General features: G+C 51.7%; 1 protein-coding gene across 1 annotated transcript in view; it reads right to left on the bottom strand.

Moving 5' to 3' along the window:
- Positions 1–18,909, bottom strand: part of CLMP (CXADR like cell adhesion molecule) — an 87,962-nt gene extending 69,053 nt beyond the window's left edge. Inside the window, exon 1 of the mRNA XM_084867342.1 lies at positions 18,613–18,909. Coding sequence (XP_084723468.1) covers positions 18,613–18,637 — 25 coding nt within the window. The 5' untranslated portion in view covers positions 18,638–18,909. The remainder of the gene's footprint in view (positions 1–18,612) is intronic.
- Between the last annotated feature and the right edge of the window lie 444 nt (positions 18,910–19,353).

Raw genomic sequence — 19,353 nt, 5'->3', positions numbered from 1 at the left:
TTCCAAGCGGGTCTCACCCCTCACCTTGCTCACAACCGTTCTGTCTCACCCGACTGCCTATTCTCTCCCGCTCATCACACCTTCTGGAATCCCGAGAGACGGCTTCCCAGCGACAGTGGTCGCCCTCCTTCCGTAAGCCACGGCTGCCAGCCACGCCTCAGCTTTGCCGGGAGAGAGCACGGAACGAAAGACCTTGCAGCATCTCCGTGGCCCCAGGGACTGCGTGTGAGTGAGAATCACCATGGGGGTGTGTGCGGTGCACGCCACCTCCTGCTGACACGGGTGAGAGGCACCGGCCACCGTCTCCTGCAGCTCCGAGTCCCACTCACCGGGAGCCACACAGCCCCCCGAGGGCGGGGCCGGTGGGTCCTTCCTCGTTTGTTGAACAAGTGCCTGCGGACACTGTGCTAGGGGACAACGATGGGTCTAATGAGGGTCATGTTGAAGTGAGAGAAGACAGGTGCTTGGAAAGTTGCATTTCGAAGGGCAGGAGGTGCTGGTGACGATGGCAGGCTTGGGGACTATGGAGCCGGGACACTTCAGCTGAGGGGAGTGAGGGGTCTTAGGTGAGGGTGGTATTGAAGCCACTTAGCTGTCTCAGAGCCGGCTTTCGTCTTTGCCGCTAGAGGTCTCTCCAAGGCACCCTCACTGCGTTGGGGTGTTCCTGCTCCCTTACTGGGCGCATATTTGGGGAGGAGGTGTCAGGAGGGCGGCGGAAGGGAGGGGACACTGATCTGCGGCTCCCGCCGGGCACCCTCTCGGAGGCTCTCCTTGCTGAGCTGAGAGCCTGAAGAGGCTGCCCGGGCTGGAGGACCAGCCGATGTGATTCCATTTTACTCACGTATTTTCCGGTGTATAAGACGACTTTTGAAACGAAAAAAAAGTCAACTGAAAATCGGGGGCAAAAGACCAAAATTGCACAAATCTTGATCTTGACGGCAAAGTAAGTCTTTTCTTTGAAGTGGGGTTTTCCGGCGTATAAGACGACCCCCTAATTTTTACAGTTAAAACATAGGTTTAGGCCTATATTCGCTGTATAAGACCCCCCCCACCCCCCCCACTTCTGAGGCAACACCAGTTCTTTTTTTAATAGACCACCTCTCCAATCCGAGCAGGCTTTTTTTTCATTTCAAAAGTCGTCTTATACACCGGAAAATACGGTAACTCTTCATCCCTAAGAGCGGGAGGTTAATTTCCCCTTAGCCCCGATGCAGGCTTCATGGGGATGCAGAGAAGCAGGCAGGATGGGGAGCGCAGGAGGAACCGGCCGCGCACAGCAGCACGGCGGCTGGAGGAGGGGAAGACGCCGGTCCCAGCACCCACTCACCCTCCCAGGCTGTCCCGGGGCTGGGAATGGGCTCCCCTGCCACGCGGTCCTTCCTCCCGCCCCTCCATGAAGGCCAGAACCTCAAAAATGCATCCCTGAGGATTTGTGACTTACACTTAAAACACTGTGATGGTGGTGATGGTTTCGGGGTGTACACATTGCTGAAACTTAACCAATTGTGCACCTTATATCCGTGCAGTTTATTGCTATGTAAAGTATATCTCAGAAAGCTTATTTTAAAAAATATTTGTTGTTGTTAATCATCACCTGAGGATATTGTTTTCCATTAATTTTTAGAGAGGGTGGAAGGGAGGAGGGGGGAGAGAGAAACATCAATGCCAGCGAGACACATCGACTGTCTGCCTCCTCCATGCACAGCTTGGGGCAAGAGATCAAACCTGCAACCCAGGTACAGGCCCTTGACCAGGAATTAAAGCCACAACCCTTCGATGCACAGGCCAGAGCTCTAACCACTAAGCACCACCGACAGGGCTAACGCTTTGAATTCTAAGAACTTGGAATTGGTGTCAAGTAAACTCCATAGCAGGGCCCTCACCACGCAAGGCCCACCTCCCTGGCAGACTCGGCTCCTGCAGGCTGTTCCTGCTCACCCCTCGGAGGGAGGCCGAGCCTGCAGCACACGCAGGCAGGAAAAAGGGGAGGACCTCCAAGTTGGCATCATTTCCCACTCGAGCCCCGCTGTCCTCATTCCATCCCTTCACCCAGCGTTTGTCTCATTTTCACAGTCCAGGAGACCCAGGCTCAAGTCCTCGCTCTCGTCACTTACTGCCATTAGACAAATTACTGCTCTGAGCTTCAGCTGTTTGCTCATCTATAAAATAGAAATATCTTAGGGTTCTTATGGAGGATTATCAGTCTGCCTATTGGGTGCTGGGCACATAACAGGACTTCAATTAATGAAGGCCAGCCCAATTATTATGGTGATTGGGGAAGTGACTTAGGAAGCAGGAGTGCTTAGTCTGTGAAAGAAAAGAGCAGGTGGGAGAAAACCACGGAGGACTCTCTTTAACTATTTACAGGGCTTTTGGGTAGAAGGAGAATGTGGAACTCTGCTGTAGAGAAACACCATTGTCTTCTTTTTGTTAATTCTCTCGCTAGAATATTTTTCCCATTGACTTTTAGAGAGAGTGGAAGGGAGGGAGGGGAGGGAGAGAGAGAAACATCAACATGAGACACATTGATGGCTGCCCCCTGCACGTGTCCTGACCAGGCCGGGGGTTGGAACCTGCAACCCAAGTCTGTGCCCTTGGCTGAGAATCAAACCCAACACCCTTTGGTGTATGGGCCAATGCTCTAACCATTAGACACACTGGCCAGGACAAAACTACATTGTCTTTGAAGCTGACTGGCCATCTCTCTTGGGGCAAGTCACTCAAAGCCCTCCCTGTGAGCCTCAGTCGCTGTGTTGTAACATGGGGGTGGGCGCTATGTGCTTCGGGGAGTGGCTGTGGGCCTTCCGTGAGCTGGAGGGGAGACTGCCCAGCACAGTGACTGTCACATGTATGTCTGTAAACACCCCATAAACTGGAGGCCTCACTCTACGGTGACTGACAGTTACTGACCTGGCCCCTTGCTTGCTGGCAGGTTCTGGGAGGGGCAATTCCAGCTGAGGGAGGGCTTTCTCAGCAGGCATGGGCCTGTGTGAGCACCGAGCGCCCACTCTTTGATCAAATGAATGGCCCTCTCCCAGAAGGGGGCTTGTGCGGGGTGGAGGGGAACAGACAGGCTGCAGAAGTCTCCGACAGCCTGCATTTAATCCTCTGTGCCAGGAGGGAAGAAACGGGAAGGCTGGGAAAGGTGGGAGCTCACTTGTAAGTAACTACCTGCTTTCCTCTTGCGACTTTTAAAATTCTCTCTTTGTGTTTAACCTCTTTTACACTCGCTGTGTCAGGCACTGTTCTCAGCACGAAGGACACAGCAGCCAACGATGCACATTCCAGACTCGCAGAAACAGACGATAGACATGAACAGAGGTTAAAAGAACATTCCAGGCTGTAAGTGTTAAGAAAAACATTTAACGGGAATGTAGGCGACCAGGCAGAGGCCCTGGTTAGACGGGGAAGAGTGGGGGTGTGGTGGGGGCTCAGGAAAGGACTCCCAGTGGCAATGTCTGCACTGAAGCCTGGGAGGCGAGGAGCCGGCCTCACAAAGGCTGAGGAAAGAACACTCCAGAGTGAGGGCTAACAGTGCAAAGACCGAGACGGGAGTGCCCGCGGCATCTCCAGGGGCAGGAGCCTGCACAGGGTCCGAGCGTGATGCATTCTAAGTGCCAGGAAAGGGAAAGGGGGGTGGAAGCCTGGGGAGCAGGGATCCTGGGGAGCAGGGAGGAGCAGCGTGCAGGTGGGAGGAGCACATGGTAGGAAGCCCCCCACAGAGGACCACCCGGAGCCCCCAGCTGCCCTGTGCATGGTGAAGGCCAAGCCCAGGGAGCATTGCCTGGAGTCATTTTCAACATCGCCCCAAACTGGCCTGTAAACTAGAATGTGAGTTATTTCCAGAATAACTATTTCACAACCATCCCACCCCACCCCCAATGTCCCCCCTCTTCCCTCCATGCTCCTGGACACCCTCCCCCCTCCGCCCCCTCCACCCCTGACACAATGCCCTCAGCGATTACATCACACTTCACACACAGCCTTGCTCCACAGGTCACCAAGAACAGATCTTGCACCTAATGACTGCCCTTCCCGCAAACTCCTGTTTCACTTCCTGCCTGCACCAAGCATTTTGGCACTTAACTGCATTCTGTTAGACATCCTTCACCACTTGTTTTCTCTCTGTCAGTCTGAAGAGCGAGGTCCTGGGTCACACAGGGCTCCACCCCCACCCCAGTGCCGAGCCCTCAGGAAGGAGCTGCTACCGCATGGAAACTGTACCTAATCACACTCTTAGAAACAATAACAAATACAGTGAAGTGGAAGCATATAAAATCAATGTACAAAATTTCATTGCATTCCTATATATTAACAATGAAATTTCAGAATAGGAAATGAAAAAAGAAACCAAACAATTCCTTTTGCAATTGCAACAAGAAGAATAAAAGAAAAGAAAAGAATAAGTGCTTAACAAAAGGATGTAGAGGATCTATGAACTGAAAACAATAAAACATTTAAAATGTTTTAAAAACACAAAGAAATATAAAAATATCCTATGTTCATGGATTGGAAGAATCAACATAGTCGAAATGGTGAAATTACCCAAATCAATATACAGATTTAATACAATCCCCATCAAAATCCCAATGGTGTGTTAAAAAAGAAATGGAACAAAAAATCATACAACTTGCATGGAACCACAAAAGACCCTGAATAGCCAAAGCAATTTTGAGAAAGAAGGATAAAGCAAGATATATCTCATTCTCTGACTTCAAATTATACTACAAAGCAACTCATAGACACAGACAACAGTATTGTGGTTACTAGAGGGAAAGAGGATTCTAGAGAGGTAGACAAGAGAGATGGGGGTCAAATATATGGTGAAGAAAGATTTGACTTTGGGAGGTAAAACACAATGCAATATGCAGATGATGTATTATTGACTTATGCACTTGGAACTTATATAACTTTACTAGAGGCCCAGTGCACGAAATCCGTGCACAGGAGGGGGGTCCTCCAGCCCAGCTTGAACCCTCTCCAATCCAGGACACCCTTGGGGGATGTCCGACTGCTGGGTTAGCCTGATCCCACAGGGATAAGCTTAAACTGGCAGTCAGACATCCCTCTCACTAACTGCTCACCTGCCTGCCTGCCTGATCGCCCCTAAACACCTCTGCCTGCCTGCCTGATTGCCCCTAACTGCCTCTGCCTGCCTGCCTGATTGTCACTAACCACCTCTGCCTGCCTGCCTGATCGCCCTAACTGCTCTCCCTTGCTGGCCTGATTACCCTAACTGCTCTCCCCTGCTAGTCTGATCACCCCTAACTGCCTCTGCCTTGGCTCTGCCACTGTGGCTTTGTCCGGAAGGACATCCAGAAGGTTGTCTGGAAGATGTCCAGTATAATTAGCATATTACGCTTTTATTAGTATAGATTAAGCAACTAGAGGCCCAGTGCATGGATTTGTGCACTGGTGAGGTCCCTCGGCCTGGCCTGTGCCCTCTTGCACTCCAGGACCCTTCAAGGGATGTCAGGCTGCAATTTTGGCCTGATCCCCACAGGCCAGGCCAAGGAACCCCACTGGTGCACGCTTGGAGCTGGCGAGGGACCACAGGAGGGTTCCAGGGTGTGTCCAGCCCATCTCACCCAGTCCTAATCAGCCAGACCGCAGCAATAAGCTAAACTACCTATCAGAGCGTCTGCCCCCTGGTGGTCAATACACATCATAGCAACTGGTCGAACAGTTGAACAAGCAGTGTGACACTTAGCATATTAGGCTTTTATTATATAGGATGTCACCCCGATAAATTTAATTGATATTCTAGATTAAATTTATTCTAGATTAAAAAGTAGAAACTACACTGACACTCTTCCCAGGACCAAACTGGAAATACAACTAAAATACAGAAAAAAACACCTGAAAAATCAATTGAAGACTAGCTGGAGAGAATCCTGATAATCTAGAATGGGAAGTGGAGACCACATAGAGACTTATAGGAAGTGCAGAGGCGCAAAAGGGGTGGACAGGCTTCCATAGACAGCCCCTGAAGTTCCGGAGAGATCTCTCAGCTGTGGGGAGTTCCCACTAAGAACTTTGGGGTATAAACCCCAAGCTGGGCTCCCCAGCCCAGAGAACCAGAGCTGAGAAAGGAGCCCACAGAACATCAGGCTGTGAAAATCAGAAGAGTTGTTGTCTGCCTGCCAGAGATGGCAGGAAATGTAGCACACTCTTAAAGGGCCAATGGTCAACATTTCGTGTGTGGCCTCTCACCTTGGGCTCCAGCAGAGGGAGGGCACTGGAGCTGTGTGAGGAGAGTCCAGGGTTGGAGCTTGGAGGGCAGCCACCCCAGTTCTCTGTGCTGAATCATTCCCTCACACTGTGGAGGACATCACTCTTTCATGGACCTTTGCTATCCAGGTAGTTTTTGCCAGGCGTTGAGGGGGAGGCAGTTTCCCCACCATGTTAAAAGACCTGTCTCCCCATTCTGTGGTCTGTAGCCAGATGAAGACTCAGAAAATAACAACCACACTGCAGGCAGAGCTGGAACTCTGGAGGCTTTGAGTCTTTGCCTGATCTACTCCTGAGCCTGGAGCTAGGAAAAGCAGAGCCTGGTGCACACCTTGGTCCTTTCTAAAGGCACCCAGCCCCAGCAGAGGGAGCCACAAGCTGTGGATTGCTGATGGCTCTGAATAGAAGAGTAAGGGTCAGTCAAAAACACCATCTGACATTGTCCTGCACTAGAGATTGGAAGTCATAGCAAATCCACCTAATACATAGACCAAACCCAAAACAAGCAGACAAAATAGGGATTAAAAAAGCCCCAAATGAAAAAACAAGAGAATTCTCCAGAAGATAAGCTAAACAAAATGAATATCAGAAACTTAACAGATAATAGAGTTTAGAATAATAATAAAGATGCTCAATAGCACGAGAAATGATATAGTAACCATGAAAAAAGACCAGTTGGAAATAAAGAATGACATAGCACTAATAAAGAATACATTGGAAGGAATATAGCAGATTAGGGAAAGATGAGGATTGGATAAGTGAATTAGAATACAGAGTAGAAAAAAATCACTCAGAGAAACAAAAAAGAAAAAAAGGAGGACAGCATAAGGGAGTGTAGGGCAACATGAAAGGTAACAATATTCACATCATAAGAGTGCTAGAAGGGGAAGAAAGTGAACAAGGGATAGAGAATGTGTTTGAAGAAATAATGGCAGAAAACTTCCCTAACCTGGTGAGGAAAACATCACCCTAGTCCAGGAGGCACAGAGAATCACATGCAAGAAGAACCCAAACAAGCCCATGCCCAGACACATCATAATTAAAATACCAGAAATTAAAGACAAATAGAGAATATTAAAGGCAGCAAGAGCAAAGCAATTTGTTATCTACCAATGAGCTCACATTAGGCTGTCAGCTGATTTCTTATCAGAAACTCTATAGGATCAAAGGGAATGGCATGAAGTACTCAGGGTAAATGGAAGCAAGGATCTTCAACCAAGATTATTAATCCAGTACAGCTATCATTCAACATAGGATGTGAAATAAAGAACTTCCCAGACAAAAATAGGCTAAAGGAGTTTATCGCCACCAAACTAGCACTGCAAGAAATGCTAAAGGGACTGCTGTAATAATAAGAAATATATATAGAGAAACATAGCATACATAATTAAAATGGCAATGAATAAGTACGTATCATTAATAACATTAAATGTAAATGGATTAAATGCTCCAATCAAAAGACACAGGGTAGCTAAATGGATAAAAAAAGTGATCCAATTATATGCTGTCTACATAAGACCCACCTCAGAACAAAAGACACGTAGGATAAAAGTGGAGGGATGGAAAAAATTTCCATGCAATTAGAAACGAAAGAAAGCTGGGATAGAAATACTCATATCTGAAAAAATAAACCTCAAAGTGAAGGCCATCACAAGAGACAACAAAGGTCACTACATAATACTAACAGAATTGATCAAACAAGAGGCTATAACTCTGGTAAATATATATGCAGCTAATGTAGGAACACTTAAATACATATAAAAAAATTCTCAGGAGAAGTTTATCAAACATTCAAATAAGAACTACCACCTACACTGAGTGGCCAGATTATTATGATCTCTGAACACATAATAGTCTGGCCACTCAGTGTATATCCTATATAATAAAAGACTAATATGCAACCCTGATAGCAGTTCCACAGGTTGAGAACCGCTGCTATAAAGCCTAAGACCATCAGAAACACAGATATTTACATTATGATTCATTAACAGTAGCAAAATTACAGTCATGAAGTAGCAACAAAAATAATTTTATGGTTGGGGGTCACCACAACATGAGGAACTGTATTAAAGAGTTGCAGCATTAGAAAAGTTGAGAACCACTGCCAACCACTCCCCTGCCAGCCTGATCGATGACTAATTGCTCCTCTGCCGGCCCGATTGCCCCTAACTGCCCTCCTCTGCTGGCCATTTTGTGGTGGCCATGTTTGGCCACAGGGGGTGGCCATCTTATGTGTTGGAGTGATGGTCAATTTGCATATTACCTCTTTATTATATAGGATTATATAGGATAGTACTGGAAGTCCTGGCCATAGTGGTCAGATAAGAAGAAATAAAAGGCATTCAAATTGAAAAGGAGGCAGTAAAAAGGTCAGTATTCACAGATGATGATATTGTACATAGAAAATCCTAAAGACTCCACCAAAAAACTTCCAGATTTAATAAACAAATTTGGCAATGTAGCAGGACACAAAATTAACACCCAGAAATCAATGGCTTTTTTTAATAATTAATTCGCAGAAAGAGAAACTAAACAAATAATCCCACTTACTATTGCAACAAGAAAATTCAAATACTTAGGAAGAATAAACTAAACCAAGGAGGCAAAAGACCTGTACTCAGAAAACTACAGGATGTTGAAAACAGAGGTATAAGAGGATATAAACAAGATACCGTGTTCATGGGTTAATATAATCAACATCATTAAAATGTCCTTACTATCCAAAGCAATGTACAGATTCAAGGTAATCCTTATTAAAATACCAACAGTATATTTCTTAGATCTAGAACAAATACTCCAAAAATTTATATGGAACCAAAAGACCCCGGAGAGCTGCAGCAATCTTGAGAAAAAAGAACAAAGTTGGAGGAATCACAATACAAGATTTCAAATTATTCTACAAAACCACCATAATCAAAACAGCCTGGTACTGGCACAAGAACAGGCACAGAGATCAATGAAACAGAACAGAGACCCCAGAAATCGACCCAAGCCATTACACTCAATTAATATTTGACAAAAGAGGCAAGAGCACACAATGGAGTCAAGACAGTCTCTTCAATAAACGGTGCTGGGAAAATTAGACAGGTACATGCAAAAAAAATGAAACTAGATCACCAACTGACACCATACTCAAGAATAAACTCAAAATGAATAAAAGACTTAAATGTAAGTTGTGAAACTATAAAAATTCTGGAAGAAACCATAGGTAGCAAAATCTCAAACATCTCTTGTAGCAATACGTTTACAGATGTATCACCTAGGGCAAGAGAAATTAAAGAGAAAATAAACAAATGAGACTGCGTCAAAATAAAAAGCTTCTGCACAACAAAAGAGACCATCAACAAAATGAACAGGGAGCTCACTCTCTGGGAGAACATATTTGCCATGATACATCTGATAAAGGGTTAATCTCCAAAATATATAAGGAACTCATACAACTTAACAAACGGAAGACAAGCGATCCAATTAAAAAATGGGCAAAGGATCTAAACAGATATTTCTCCAAACTGGCGAAGAGACATATGAAAAATGCTCAAAGTCGCTGATTGTCAGAGAAACGCAAATTAAAATGGCAAGGAGGTATTGCCTCTCACCTGTGAGAATGGCTACCATCAACAATTCAACAAATGACCAGTGCTGGCGGGGACATGGCGAAAAGGGAACCCCATTGCACTGCTGGTGGGAATGTAGACTGGTGCAGCCACCATGGAAAGCAGTATGAAGTTCCTCAAAAAGTAAAAAATGGAACTGCCATTTGACCCAGTAATCCCACTTCTAAGAATATATCCTAAGAAACCCGAAACATCAGTCAGAAAGAATGCATGCACTCCTATGTTCATAGCAGCGCAACTTACAATAGCTAAGATCTGGAAACAGCCCAAATGCCCATCAGCGGATGAGTGGATAAAAAGCTGTGGTACATTTGCACTGTGGAATACTAGGCAGCTATAAAAAAGAAGAATCTCTCACCCTTTGAGACGGTATGGAGGGACCAGGGAAGTATTACGCTAAGCCAAATAAGCCAGTCAGAGAAAGAGAGGTATCACAGGATCTCACTCGTATGTGGGATCTATGAACAATGTAAACTGATGAATAAAATAGATCCAGAGACATGGACGCATGGAACAGAGTGCAGAGTCTCAGAGGGAAGCCGGGAGGGTGAGTGGGTGGGAAGAGATCAACCAAAGACCTGGTACGTTGGTTGTGGGCACATCCCCAGTGGGGGTGTGCAAGAGGCAGCTGGTCAGTGTTTCTCTCTCGTCGACATTTCTAACTCTCTGTCCCTCTCAATTCCTCTCTGTATAAAATCAATAAAAAAAATATATATATATATATATATATATATATATATATATATATATATATATATATATATATATATATAAAAGACCTGGTACGCATGCGTGGCCCAGACAATAGGGTGGTGGAGGCCTGGGGCGAGGGTGGGCTGGCTAGAAGGGGTCAATGGGGGAAAGGCAGGGCATACGTAATACTTTCCACCATAAAGATTTAATTAAAAGATGATATTCTAGGAAGAGGTAACAGGTACTAAGTCTCCTGTAAAGAGGTGATCTCTTTATTTTTTTTTTTACTGACTTGTTTGTTCGTGTGTTCACTCATTCGTTCATCTTTTTAAAAAATATATATTTTATTGATTTTTTACAGAGAGGAAGAGAGAGGGATAGAGTCAGAAACATCCATGAGAGAGAAACATCGACCAGCTGCTTCCTGCACATCCCTTACTGGGGATGTGCCCGCAACCAAGGTACATGCCCTTGACGGGAATCGAACCTGGGACCTTTCAGTCCGCAGATTGGTGCTCTATCCACTGAGCCAACCAGTTTTGACTCATCCATCTTTTAAGTATCTGATGTGTGCCCACCACTAGCCTGGCTGCAGACCACACGGCACTGCCCTGCTCACCGTCGCAGGAAGGACAGAGAACGTGATCTAATACGACATGGCAGGCTGTTCCAGAGGCCTGAGCGGGATGCTGTGGGTGCAGACGGTGACATCTCTCCACGAGCGTCAGGGAGGCCTCCCAGGCGCCATGAGAGGCCGGGCCTTGGGGGGGGGTGGGGGGGGGAGAAGGGGGGAGCTGGTCAGGGGGACGCGATGAAGATGCAGCCTGGCCCAAGGGCAGTGCAGGTCCAGGTGTAAAGGTGGTGAAAAGCAAGGGGTGAGGCTGAGGGGCCACCCGGGGCTCAGCACTACCATTAGCGAGAGCGGGAGGGGACAGAGAGAGGCAGCGGAAAAACGAGCTTCAGAGTTCGCACTGCTCCCTGACTGTCTGTCCCTCTCTGTCTCTGTGTATGTGTCTCCATTTCTCTCTCTCTCTCTCTCTCTCTCTCTCTCTCTCTCTCTCTCTCTCTCTTTCTCTCTCTCTCTGTGTGTGTGTGTGTGTGTGTGTGTGCCGGATTTGAGAGGAGCCACCCGGAGAGGGAATGAGCAGTGGGAAGGTGGAGCTAAGGTGCAGCCTGGGAGGGACTGTCTCGGTCCCTCAGTGGTTGGGAAGCAGGGGGGGGTGGGAAGGTGGGGGGGGGGGGTAGGGACTGCGGTCACAGCATGAGAGGCAGTGGAGCAAGAAGGCGGCTGCAGAGACATGGCCCCATTTCCAGCCTCGCCTTCCTATTGGCTGGCGCAGGGCGGGTGGGCCCCGCAGGACAGCAGGCCATTGGTAGCCCAGGCTCTGCGCCCGGAGAATCCATTCGGAGGGGAAGTCTAGGCTGGGGAAGGTCAGGCTGGGGGAGGCCGGGCTGGGGGAGGCCGGGCTGGGGGAGGCCGGGCTGGGGAAGGCTGGGCTGGAGAAGGCTGGGGAGGCTGGGCTGGGGGGGGGGCTGGGCTGGGGAAGGCTGGACAAGCCTAGTAGAGAGGGAAATCATACTCTTTGCTGTTCGGGTCAGTAGAAAAAAGCAAATAGTTTTCTTCTCACCTTGAGGTCTTCCTTTCCTTCCAAGTTAAAAGGAAGTAAAATCCAGCACAGAGTGTGGGTGCCGGCTCCCTGGGGTCTAGGGTTGGGCAGTCACCAGGCTCAGGCCACGCGGGCGCAGGGACAGGCCCCGAGGGCCCGCCGCAGAGGCCCCTCCACAGGCGGCGCGGACGGAGCCGCCCGCGGGCTCCTGACCTGAGCTCTCCCTGCGGCAAACTCGGCTCCGCCTTCCACTTGGAATAGCCAGGCTGTGCAGGGCAGGACGGAACACCTTACTCTGGAGTCTCACTTTGCTCACTTGCAAGATACAGACGCTACACTTTCACAGCCGGTGACGCCTCCTTTGTGGATGTGTCCGTCCCTGGGTGCTCTGAGGTGGTGGGAACCCTGCCTTCTGTGGAGCCGGAGTCTCAGAGCCCGCACAGGCCTGGACTCCAGGCGGCAGGTCCTGCGGTGACTGGTTTGTGAGCGGGAGGCGTGAGTGCAGCGGAAAATGTCACGGTGCAGGTGTGAGAGCGGAAGGGGACAGAAAGAGCTGCCCCCGCCACTGCCTGGAGCAGAATGAGCTCAGAGCACCGCTCCGTCCCCTCCGGCCGTCAGCGGCTCAGCTCAGCCTTGTCCTGCTCTGCTGCTGCTGCTTCTGCACCGTCCTCCTTCTCCTCCTCGCCCTGCTCTCCCTCCGCCGCCTACACAGACCGAATGCCCAGGCCCTTGCTGCCTGGCTTCGAGGAGCCGCCCGTCCCACGCTGATGGGGAGCCTGAGGGTGCCCCCCTCCCTCCTCGGGCACCAGCCCCCTGCTCTCCCCGATTTCACAAGAAACGACGCCAGTCTCACCACCGGACTGCGGCCGGGGCTGCACTCACTGACAAATGAGGTGCTGGCTTCAGCGTTCTCCTCCCGCTGGTCTATCTGGTGCCAAAGGAAACACATTCCCTTTCTGAATGCGGACAGTCAGGGAGCTCAGATAACCAGCGTTTTTGTATTTTTTGCTGGAGTCGGCATTTGGTGGTGGAGGTGGGGGCAGGGATTGGGGGAGAAGTCAAACTGCTGAGAACAGGACTTAACTAGAAGCAGCGACAGATAGATCGGTCACGCCGAATCAGACCCGCCTGCCACCCACCGGACGTGCCACAGGAGGCTCCTGGCTCCCGGGCGGGGCTAGTCCTCCCTGGGGGATGTGCAGAGTCACTGCGCTGTACACAACAGCCACCCACCCAAACGAACCATCGGGCCTCTGAGGAGTGTGGGTAAATGTCCTGCTTCCGCTGTGAGATTTATGGGGTGACACCTTGCACCAGGCCTCGGCCTCCGCGGGCCCCCCCGGATGGCACAGAAGCCTCGCGCTGAGAATGACGATGTGCCTCCCGGCAAATGGAAAGCAAATGGCCTTGGATCCGAGTGCTGGCTGGTGCCCTGGCCCCGCTGTTTGTGAACAGGGTGATCGGAGACTCTGAGCCTCAGTTCATTTATCTGTAAAATGGGATAAGAACGACCTTTGCTCTCACTGGTGGTTTTAGGGTGAGAAAGACATGCCAACGCTAAACCTTGTGCAGATGTCATGGTCCACGCAGTCCCCTCTCCAGCGCTACCAGTGAACTAACAGCCTGCAGTTCACATTTCAAATCCCAGCCCCAGTGCACGTCTACGCGAGGAACCCATCACGCTGTGTCCTTCATGGATACACACCGTGATACATAAACTATGCCCTCATTTTAAAATTGAGAAACGTGCTTAATGCTTGTAGCTTCACACATTGGATCCTCTCTGCAGAAGTCTGTGTGTCCTGGGTGTCCATGCCCGGATGTCTGTAGGTGCCCTGTGGCTCTCCCGCAGATGAGGCTCGTGTTTCAGCTACAAACCTTCCTGGCAGGTCTTTGGCCACTCGCTCTGATCCTGAGCGAGGCTCCCTGGCTGCCAGTGCAGTGCCGGATGGAGTCGCTGCTACGCTCTTCACATTAGGCATCGGTCCTGCTGGCCTGTTAGTCACAGGCTACTAACTGCCACGAGTGGACAAGCGCCAGAGACTATTTAGATAAGGTGACACGTACGTGCCTCCTGTCCCAACCACATCCGGACCAGCCGCACAGTCTCAGAGTTTAAAACACCCTCAGAGGATGCTCGTGGCCCAGAAAACCCAAGATAACCTGCGTCTGATGACCTCGTCTCGCAAGGAAGAGGACAGCACCTGAGGATCCGAGTGGCATGGCTTCCCCAGAATAACCCCGCGCCATTAGGAAGGAGCAAGCGCCAGGGGTTTCCACTCTGCTCCTTGTAGGGGCACCCCCACCCCCACATCCTCAGGGTCCTCTTTCCCGAGAGCGGCAGACACCAGGGCACTGCGGAGTTTCCAGGATTTCCAGCCGCGATGGCCAAACGGAGATGTTACGACATCTGCCCTATTTTTCAGGCAATTTCTCAACATAAAAGCCGGTGCCAATTATTCAGCGTTTGGCTCATTTACTGCAGCTTCTGAAGAGCAACTGTGATCTCCGTGAGCTGAAGAGGAGGGAGAGATCTTCTATTTCAAAAATGTGTGACTGGGCACATCGTCTGGCCCCCCTACTGAGCGCGCTGTTTAACTTCGGCCGAATCTCTCTGAGCCACCGAGGTACACAGTCCCTTCCTTTCCCCTCTTCTGACAGTCTCTGACGCCACCTTTTAAACCATCTGTCCAGGCCATCAGCACTAGGTGCACTCATGAACTAAACTCATTTATGCACACGGCTCAGCTGAGCACAAGACAAAAATAGGATGAGACGAGGTATGTGCCTACTGGGAACCTATCATTATTATGACCATCCTCATTAATGTGGGAAGAGGAGGCACGGACATAGAATCCTACTGAGACCTGTCATTAAACTGCAGACCAATGGACTACGCACCCAAGCCTTCCTTAACTCATTTTCAGGGAGAAAACTCCTTCCCAGCCTGGCAGAAGTTTCAATGAAAATGTCTATTGTTAATCCGGTAGTAACATACCCAATATAACAAAGTTTGTATAACAAATATGATAGCTGGTCCCTGTCCATGTAATGTTTACACACACACACACACACACACACACACACACACTTAGTCTTTGTGACTTAGGGCACAGAAGAACCTTTTTAAAACATATATTTTTATTGATTTCAGAGAGGGAGAGACAGAAACATCAATGATGAGAAAGAATCATTGATCAGCTGCCTCCTGCAAGCCCCCCACTAGGGATTGAGCCACAATGCAGACATGTGCCCTTACCCAGAATCAAACCCGGGACCCTTCAGTCCACAGGCTGACACTCTATCCACTGAGCCAAACCAGCTAGGGCTGTTCTATGTAAAATTAAAAAAAAAAAAAATAGTCCTGATCCTATTTTTGCATTAATGGACAAGAAAACACAAAACAAGCTGAATTAAAACTGGGCTCCTCACAATTGTATCATCCCACAGATGAATAATTCTTCGAATCTTTCACCTTTAAAACGTTCCAAAAATCCAATTATCTCAACAAATAGTCCACAAGCATTTTGGCTACGTAAGGTGCGGAAAGTGGCGCACAGGCGAATGAGACCCAGAGCCGACAGTTGGGGGGGGGGGGGGGGGGTTGTAAGATATGCAGTCAGGCCAGTATGCTGCAGAGGTAGCAGACTAGAAAGGCTACTGGATCCCAAGAGAGGAAGGAATATATTCTGCTGGTGAAACCATGGACGGGCATTTGGAGGGGGTGGCATGTGAGGTGAGACCTGGAGGGTAAACAACATTTTGATCTGTAGGGTGGAGAGTCACAGGGCCCTTTTGGTGGAGGAATAAACACAGCATAGAACTGATAGAAGCTTGCGACATGGCTAGGGCACAAGAAGAAATCGAGGTTCTCTGGAGAATTGTCTGGGGCAGGGAGGAGAGGAGAGGAATGATCCTATATAATAACACCCTAATATGCAAATCGGCCGAATGGCAAAATGACCAGTCCCTCGGATGTGCACTGACCACCGGGGGCAGATGCATTCCCTCGGGGAGAGCGCCACTCAGCCAGAAGCCCCAAGCCGAGCTCACAGCTGGCAAGCACCGTGGCGGTGGCGGGAGCCTCCGTGCAGGGGGGCAGTATGGAGCGAGGGGTCTCAGCTACGAGAGCCCCGGACTGCGAGAGGGATATCTGCCTGCCAGCGTAGGCCTGATCTCTAGGGGTATTGGGCCCAAGCCGGCAGGCAGACATCCCCCAAAGGGTCCCAGTCTGAGAGAGGGCACAGGCCAGTTGAGGCCCCCCCTGCCTCAGGGCATGAATGTCATGCACCAGGCCTCTGGGGGCATATAAAACCCTAACATGCAAATAGACTGAACAACCGGTCGCTATGATGTGCACTGACCACCAGGGCACGCAAATGGAACATGGTAGGCATTGGCAGCAGGCAGCAGAGCGAGGAACATGGCGGGTGTCAGCCGCAGCGGGATGGTGGAGCAGGTGAGCAGGGGTGCCAGACCAAGGTAGGGCACCAGTCATTGTCATCAGAGTGAGCTTCCGGTGATTACTGAAAATTCTTTGCTCCTGTTTGCCAGGGTCCTGCCTGGCACTCACACCCCCAGCCGGTACCTAAGCCGCCGCTTGCACCCTCTTCCTGTGTCCAGCACCTGTCCCGATTGCTTGACTCCATCAGTGGGTGTGAGCGGCAGCTGCTGGCCCTGATCACCCCTGAGGGCTTCTCCACCTCCCCCTGCTCCTGAGGGGTGATTGGGGCAGCAGCGGGTGCTTGCACCCACTGATGGTGCTGGCCCAGCCCGCACCTGCTGCTGGCGCCTGCCCCAATCACTCCACGTGGTCAGCGGGTGCTAGCAGGGCCTGGTGCCGGCAGCACGTGGGAGTGGCGATGGCAGGAACGGGGCTGCGGGCAAACAGGGGACCGGGGGCAGCGGTGGGAGGGGCCAGGCGGGGGCGTGGAGGATGGACAAACCCACTGTGCCCACCACAGCCTTTCCTTTCCAGGTGCACGAACACGTGCACTGGGCCCTGGTATTCTATGAAACCTTCAGTGTGAGAATGCAGTGTTTGTACTCAGCATTAGGAGCAATGGAGGCTAATAAAGGTTTAAACCACAGAGTTATAGAAATTTTGAACGCAAGTTCTCTCCACCCCCATTTGATAGACAAAGGAGCCAGAACAAGAACCAAGAAAGCTTGCCAGATTCCTAATCCAAATTCCTTGCTTTATACCAGCTGTTCTGCACGGTTGCCGGTCGCAGCGTGCAGGGAAGAGGAGAGAGGGTCCAGATCGACACGGCAGCTCTCACGGAAGTCCAGGAGGAAAGCGCAGGTGGAGAGTGAGGCCCTGAGTCCAGGGGAGGCTGGGGTGGCAGTCGGAGGAGGGGTTCCGGACATCAGGCCTGTCAGCCCCGGTGACGCAGGCTGTGAGGCCGTGGGGCCCCGGAGGGACTGGGGACCCTTCTGGGTCCTGTTTGGAGCTAAGGAACCCGAAGGCCCAGGTAGTGAATAGCCTGTCTGAGGTCACCCCGATGGATAGGTCAAGACCAGGTCTCTGGGGGTCTGGGGGCAGGGCTTAGCTCACTGGACCACAGTGGCTGGCTATGCCTTTCTGAGTCCTGGCTGACTTTGGTCCTGTCTCTGGGTGAGACCCACTTGGCTCCTGCATAAGCGAGTTTCTCCCGTTTTTCCTGCCGCTGGGCCCTGGCATCTCAGACATTCACAGCCCCCACCTCCCCCAACCCCCCCAACCCCTCAGCTCCTGCCTCTGGCGCCCACAGCCTGGATGTGTGCTGTACCTCCACCCTGCAGCCCCCTCCGCCCTGCAGCCCCCCCCCCCCCCCCCCAGCAGGGATGCCTCTGGCCTCGGCCTCAGGAATCCTGCTGGTGACAGGGGCGCGGGCGGCGCTTCCGTTGCCCCAGAACCGCTCCCCGTTCTCCTCTCCGCTCCCTGCGGCCTGTCTCTCCCCACTGTCTGGCTCACTCCCCTCAGTCCTGTCCCTTCCTCCGCTTTTCGGTCCCTCCGGCCCCGTCCTTCCCCATCCCGGCCTCCTGGCTCTCCTGGTGCCCGGCCTCCCTCCCTCCTTCCCCTCCCGCCGCTCCCCTTCCCTCCCTCTGACCCTGCAACACATCTGTTTCCAATCTGGGCCCTGGAGGCGCCTGTTTGAAACTAACCCTCCCCCAGCCTCAGGAACCTGGCACCAACTCCCCATACCTCTCTCCCCCCACCCACCCCACCTCCACCCCCACCCCACCCACCCAGCTCCCAGCCGCTCCGGGACGACGCCCCCGGAGCGCAGACCCTCCGCCGCCCGCGGTGCGGCCGCGCTGGACCGGGACCGCAGCCGGAGCCCGCCCGCCAGATGTGCCCCAGCGGCGCGGGGGGAGGCGGCTGCCTCCTGGACGGCCGTCCGGCGCCGCGTCCCTCCCGGCGCGGGGACTCCGGTCCCTGCCCCGCGCCCCCCCCCCCCCCCCACCGCCCCCAAGGCACTCACCCAGCCAGAGCAGGAGCGGGGCCATCCCGGCGGAGCGCGGCGAGGCTCCGGGCGGCGGGAGCGCCGGGCCGGGCGCCTGCGGGGCGGCTGGGGGCGGGCGGCCTGTGCCGCCGCGGGGGCTTCGGCGCCCCGGCCCGCGCCCAGACGGGAGCGGAGCCCCGGAGTGGGGAGCGGAGCCCGGGCGGGGAGCGGCGGAAGGCGCTACCTCCGGGAACACGTCTCCCTGTTTGGAAAGAAGGAGCGAAGAAAGGAGAAAAAATAGAGCGAGTGCAACCACATGGCCGCCTCCTCCCGCAGCCCCTCCCTCCCGCCCCGCCTCCCGCCTCGGGGTGCACGGGGGCGGGGGGGGGGGAGGAGCGGGCCCAGGCCCACCGGGGCGCGGGGCGCGGGGCGCGGGGAAAGCGGGGACCCTCGGCTAAGGCCGGGCCGAGGCCCTGCAGGCTGCTCTTTTCGCCTGGGACCTCCCCGTCTGTCTAGCATCTCTTTCTCGCTCAGACTCTCTGCTTCCACTCCTCTCACAACCTCTTTTCCTCTCTTCTCTCTCTTCTCTCTCTTCTCTCTCTTCTCTCTCTTCTCTCTCTCTCTCTCTCTCTCTCTCTCTCTCTCTCTCTCTCTCTCTCTCTCTCTCTCTCTCTCTCTCTCTCTCTCTCTCATTAAAATTCTCCTGCGGCTCCCCTCTCCCGGCCCCATCTGGTTTGGGCAGCAGCAAAGTGCAGAACAACCGACCAACCGACCACCCGA

Source organism: Pipistrellus hanaki (genome assembly GCF_964339955.1).
Source record: "Pipistrellus hanaki genome assembly, chromosome: 19".
In the NCBI taxonomy this organism is placed as follows: domain Eukaryota; kingdom Metazoa; phylum Chordata; class Mammalia; order Chiroptera; family Vespertilionidae; genus Pipistrellus; species Pipistrellus hanaki.
Note: the sequence above shows the minus strand (reverse complement) of the source record. Positions and strands in the feature narration are given on the sequence as shown.